At 31.3% G+C, this 6,671-nt stretch overlaps 1 protein-coding gene across 1 annotated transcript; it reads right to left on the bottom strand.

The window, feature by feature from the left end:
* Positions 1–540: 540 nt before the first annotated feature.
* Positions 541–1,450, bottom strand: LOC145091709 (uncharacterized). The gene has a single exon (XM_079029487.1). The coding sequence runs from the start codon at positions 1,389–1,391 to the stop codon at positions 732–734; it is 660 nt and encodes a 219-aa protein (XP_078885613.1). The 5' UTR covers positions 1,392–1,450; the 3' UTR covers positions 541–731.
* Between the last annotated feature and the right edge of the window lie 5,221 nt (positions 1,451–6,671).

Here is a 6,671-nt window from a genome sequence, read left to right on the forward strand (position 1 = left end):
CTAATATAATAAGATGCTAGATGACATCTACATATAACACTAATACTCAAGGGGCATCATTTAATCAAAGATGAATAATTCAAGAAAAAGGAGAGCGAATCTTTCATTGGTTATCTAATCTTATTTTTGACTTCTTAAATTAAATCCCATGACTTATAACTTGTATTTAATCATTAGATATAAGAAGCAAATGATTCTAGTTTGAAGAAAGTGTTAGCTATTTCCTACTTAGAACTGCTTCAAACACCTAAAGATCCTATGTTGAAGTGAATAAAAAACAAATAATACAAACACCCAAGTAGTAATACTCGGTTCTATTCAAAATTACTATTAAGTTGGAAGACAAAAGCGAATAAGAAGCAATTAAGCAATGTTCAAACCAGAGTGCTCAGAAGATGAGTAATATTATATAAAACAGGTAAAAAATTTGTGCTACCCCTTAAATTTTTGTTCTGGCTCCGCTATGCAGTACATATGCATGATGCATCATGCATTAGATTTTCATGAAAGAAACGTAATAATTAAGGTTATAATTTAGAATTAATAAACACACAAACACTTGAAATTCATCAACATATTTGGAATAACATTACAAACTACTGATGCCGCGCTTTAATGCATCTACTTTTCATAAAATAACAATACGACTCACGAATGCCTTGTTATAAATCTTATTATCAATAGGCATGTGTAATTAGGAACCATCGTCCATTATATATGAATGGACTTTTTCACGGCATATAGCCACCATGACCAGCGCCTTCACCACTCCCACTACCACCACCATATCCAGCTGCTCCATGCTCACCACCACCGCCTCCACCTCCTCCTCCTGAACCACCACCACCACCACCACCTCCTCCAGAGTGTCCACCATGTGATCCTCCAGCACCTCCTCCAGCACCACCACCAGTACCATATCCACTTCCTCCAGCAGCACCACCACCACCGGCTCCTCCTCCTCCACCACCACCACCACCATGTCCACCTCCACCACCGGCTCCTCCAGCACCACCGTATCCACCACCGCTTCCAGCTCCTTCTCCACCACCATAACCGCCACCATGTGCTCCTCCTCCTCCTCCACTACCTCCTCCGCTCCCACCACCTCCGCCTCCACCTCCAGCAGCGCCACCGCCATACCCTGCACCACCCCCTTCACCAGCTCCAGCTCCACCTCCAGATCCAGCTCCATGTTCTCCTCCAGCCCCATAACCACCACCCCCTCCACCTCCACTACCCCCTCCACCACCACCGCCACCGCCTCCTTCTATAACACCATGAGCGTAGGGAATACCCTCTCCAGCAGTGAAGAGAGCTCTAGTTGCCACACTCATGCCCAAACCTAATAGCACCAAGAAACCCACACTTAAAGCTCTGTGAACAGCCATGGTGATTGAAAGTGATTCTATACCACAACTGTGAGTTGCTTGCAATTTCTCTGAAATTGGTTGCCTATATATAGGCATTGGGTAACTAGAGGTTCCTGGTGGCCTAACCATATGCAAATAAAGGAACAATAAAATAAAAGCACTCTAGCTCATGACCCTACATAGTGGACGTCCAGTTCAGAAATACACAGCTACAGTATGATCTATTGGATATGCCTTCTGCTGTTTCCCACAATTTGATCATTCTATAATCGAATTGAAGTTTCACTTTTCCCAGTTGCTAGAGATATGTAGAGTTTGAACCTAGTATATATGTATATTTCTCCATGCATGTAAGTAGGGCACCAGTGCTTAACAAACATTTTGATCATGGTTGCATGTCGTAGTAATGCTTACGGACGTACGTACAAAGCTGCCTCTCGAGCTCCTTGATATGAGGTCATTTTGTGGTTGGTGATTATATAAGTGATACTAGCTAATACATGATGTTTCTTAATACCAGATTCATTTCATTTCCTTTGTATTGTGTCATAAATTCCTAAGCTTTATGAGTGGTATATCACAATCGCAATGATCAGCTATAAATCTTTAACGGAAATAGATTGTAACATATTGCGCACGATATTAAAAATCCTATGCTCGATTAATTAAAATGGATATGATGTCGTAACCCTAAGTTCGATTCACTAAAAGTCTAGAAAAAGACAAATCAAATTAATCCCATCAATCTTTTTCCAAAATTTAATTAATAGACGAAATTACTGGTTCTTATGTTTGACAAAATCAACCAATTATGGTCCTTATGGCGAATTCTTTACACAGATGGTCCCTGTGGTTTCAAAATCTTGCAAAGACGGTCATTTTGACTAACGGTGTTAACTTTTTCAGTTAAGTCCTATGTGAAATGACATATTTACCCTTTCTGCACAAGGACGATTTATATAATTTGTTCCTACCACAAGGACCATTTATGTAATTTTCTCTACTATTTATTATTGTTTTTATTTAATTTAATTACATATTTAAGGATTTTATTTTTTAAAGATTTGTTTAATTGTATTGTTTAATGTTATATATATATATATATATATATATATATATATATATATATATATATAGATCAAATAAGAAGGAAATTTTTGGTAGGAAGGTAATAAATTTTTTTATATGCATATTTTCTTAGCAAAAAATGAAATGAATCATTAGATGATTCAAAAATAAGATGATTCACAAGAAAAAATTCCGAAAAAAAAACACCTTCATAATTTATTTTTAGGTAAATCAAGAAAACAATTCACTTTTATGACAATTTTAGTGATATCAACCAAATCATCATAAAAATGAATAATCGAAATGTTTTTCGGGATATTTTTTGGTGAATCATGTTATTATTGACTTATTTAGTGATTTATTTGTTTTTTTCGCCAAAAAAATAAGTCGAAAAAAAATTTCTTACCGGTATATATATATATATATATATATATATATATATATATATATATATATATATATATATATATTTTAAATGTTTTGCTCAAATTATTTTTTCTAATCTTTTTGATGTTTTCTTCAAGTACATTTATTATTGTTTTTTATTTTGACGTTTTATTGGATTTGTTTTGTCATTATGTTCGAATACATTTTTCAACATTTAGTATGTTTATATTTGTTAAAGGATTGCAATGCTATTGTAATTATAATTCATAGCTTAATTTACTTTCAATCATGTTTTGATTTTTCTTTTTTCTTTTATCAGGTTTTATAATAATTATTTTTTAATTCAAATATTTAACTATATTGTATAATTATTATTTTTGTAATTTTTTTATAAATATTGTTTATAAAAAAGTGTATAATATTTATAAAGAAGTGTATAATATTTGTTAAATGTGGATATGATTAATATACATTAGGTAGATATAGGCTAAACTGAGACCGTCTCACAATCTTGCCAAGTACGAACAGGTCGTTTCATATTGGATTTAAATGTAATGTTTTCGAGGTTTTTTTTTGTGCATTTTTAAGTTATACATATTTTGATTAGCCTATGTATAACCTGACACCCGTTTCGAATTCCGATTATCATATGTATTCAAATTATCCTATCTATATTAATTCTATTCAAGTTTAACAAATCTTTGTACACTTCTTTTTTTACAAAAAACGTTCTTAAAAAGCTTTACAAAAGTAATACTTATACAACATTATATGTTTTACATAGTTAAATATATGAATTAAAAATAATAAGTATATAAGCTTATCTATATTTAAAAAAAATGATTGTAAGTGAAGTAAGTTACGAATTATGATTACGGTGACTATAAATTCTTCAAAAAATATTCAAAAAAACAAAACCTAATAAAAACATTAAAAAATATATTAGAAACAAAAATTAAAATAATTAGAAAAAATTATTCCAATAGAACATCATAAAACATCAATAAATATATTTGAAAAAACTTCACAAAAAAAATAAATAAAAATTGCACAAATGTTAAAAATTATTAGCGAAAAAAATTTAAAAGAAAAACATTAAACAATATATTGAAACAAAACCTTCACAATATCTAAATACTAAAATATATAAATAAATTAAGTATGAACTAAGAATAATAATAAATAATAGAGAAAATTGCATAAATGGTCCTGTGGTAGGAACAAATTACATAAATGGTCCTTATGCTGGAAGGAGAAATATGTCATTTCACACGGAACTTAACTGAAAAACTTAACGCCGTTAGCCTAAAGGACCGTCTCTGCAAGATTTAGAAACCACAGGGACCATCTGTGTAAAGAATTCGTCATAAGGACCATAATTGGTCGATTTTGTCAACCACGAGGACCATTTATGTAATTTTGTCTAATAAAAATTTATCAAAATCACTAAAATAACCAAGAATTTTGCAAATGTCATCTGTGAAATTAGAATTAGATGTCATCTATGAAATGACGGCGTGTCATTATTTAAGTGAAAAATCAAAGGCACTTTTGGGTTAGGATTTCGCAGATGTTATCTACAAGTTTTTTTGATTCCATTTGCGAGAATATAGGGTTTTCTCGATTCTCATCTATGAAAATGTAATGAGATTTGAGAAGTTATTCTCTCACATCTCATATGCAATTTTGCATAAGTATCTATGATTTTGCAGATATGATTGGAAAGATTTTATTTTATGAAAGATGTAAGTATTTTCTTGTCATATGTACAAGAAAGTCAATAATCATATTGCGAAATCTGACATCCATACAATGAATTTAGCGGTCATATTATAAGATCTACTTTTTTATGGGTGTTGATTCGTACACATCAATTTTAGCCATACACAACAATTTGTGCTTTATATGTTTATACTGTACAACTCCATAAAGCACAAATTGTTATGTATGACCAAAAATTGTTGTGTACAGATCGCTACCCATTTTTTATAAAACTTCAACACATCTTTCTGTGTCTGATATAGTTTTTCTGAGAAAAAACATAACTTAAAATTTTCCAGAAGATGCCAAATGTATATACGTTAGGCTCTATTTCATTGTTGCTTATATCGGTGGTTCATGAGTCAGAAGATGACGAATGTATATTGGTTAGGATTTTTGTTAAAAACTACAATATAAATTTTGTTAGATATAAATTTCTTTGAGTTATTAAATTTGCTCAAACTAAAAATAGGTCTCGAACTTAGATCTAATATGAGTTTGTCTTTCTAACATCCTACAATGAAGTTTTTAATAGAGATAGTTGATGAAGGTGATGTGAAACACTTGAAAAAGGTTATTCAACTTAAGTTTCAACTATTGTACATTTGTATCTGATTAGGTTGTCAAGATCAGGATCTTACCCATGATCATTTTATGTTTTGCAAGATTGTAATCAAAAGATCGTGTCGGTATCGGAAGATACTACCAAATTAAACGTGTATTCAAATTTTCTTGTAAGGTCTTAGGTGTGCAATATATATTATAACTTGATGTCGAGTAAGATGTCAATATGGAGTCAACTTTAACTTTTTAAACATGAGTCATAATTATTGTTGTTACAAACCCTAAAAATTAGGAAGAAAACATCTTAATTACAAAAGAAAAAAAAACAAAATCATTATGATCTACAACTAAAGGCCTAAGATCACAAATGGGATATCATGAGTGTAACTTGCCTAATTTGTGATGAAGTGATAAAGTAATGATGATATATAAGGATTTTGCAACTTGTAATGCTCAATTTCAAGTTGAATAGAAACTTTTTGAATTTCGACAATATCATAAAACTAAAGATGTGAGATCGGATCGTGTTATGATCTTCAGATCCTAGTCGGGATCTTAAGATCCCACTATAGATCTTGATTTAGATAGATCCTAGTGAGATCAAGATCGTTTTTGGCTTGTAGGTTCTTAAAATCGTAAGATCTTAACAACCATGATATCTGGTAAATAAGGTTCCGATTGAATAGACTCCAACCGTTCAATACAATGCAGAAAATTGATCTAGTGGAAAAGGATTTGGTAGAAAAAGAAGAAAAGTATGTGTATGCTGAGAACAACTATAGTAGATAATGTAGCAACAATCAAGCAAGTATTTTATCTCTCAAAGTGGTTATCAATATATATCCTCCTAGATATTTTGTATATGAAACACCATTATAACCACAAACTTCCGAAACACAATTTATGGATCATAATTTTCATTATGTTGATCCAGAAACTTATAAATACGTTGGTGGTGATGATGTTGCTATATGTGACAATGTTTTTTCTAAAAATAACAACGATGTTGTAAAGATGGTGATACAAATTACCGATAATGTTGTTCCAGTTGGAGGTTATGATCGATGGGAACTACTAACTTTTTTCTTCTTGCATATGTAATATGCAAAACGAATGAATATAGACGTGATAATGAAATACATGATTGCATCAACGTCTCAAAACATTTAACCTTCATTTTAAATAAGGAGCCAATGATTGCCATGATCATTGTAAATATATTTCCGAATGCGCAACATCTTTTATGAAATTTATAAGCTAAGTTTTAAAAGTTGTTCTGAAGGAGCTAAAGTGTAAGATTTTGACTTTTATTTTGAAACTCTACGTAATACAAGGAATACATAATGGAAATACTTAAAAGTCGCATATCTAGAAAATGGTCAAATGAATATTTCTCATGTATTTCTAATCTTATGACATCAAGCAGCATAAAGTTGTCAACGCCTTATCAAGATATGCATAGAAGATGCCAGTAATGAAGTGATGTATTGAATATGCATTAGTTCAAACCAACTAATT

This window comes from Lactuca serriola, chromosome 3 (genome assembly GCF_051521515.1).
Source record: "Lactuca serriola cultivar US96UC23 chromosome 3, Lser_US96UC23_V15, whole genome shotgun sequence".
In the NCBI taxonomy this organism is placed as follows: Eukaryota; Viridiplantae; Streptophyta; class Magnoliopsida; order Asterales; family Asteraceae; genus Lactuca; species Lactuca serriola.

Bases quoted from the DNA above. Each gene is read 5' to 3' on its own strand.
- LOC145091709 (XM_079029487.1), bottom strand. From the start codon at position 1,391: ATGGCTGTTCACAGAGCTTTAAGTGTGGGTTTCTTGGTGCTATTAGGT.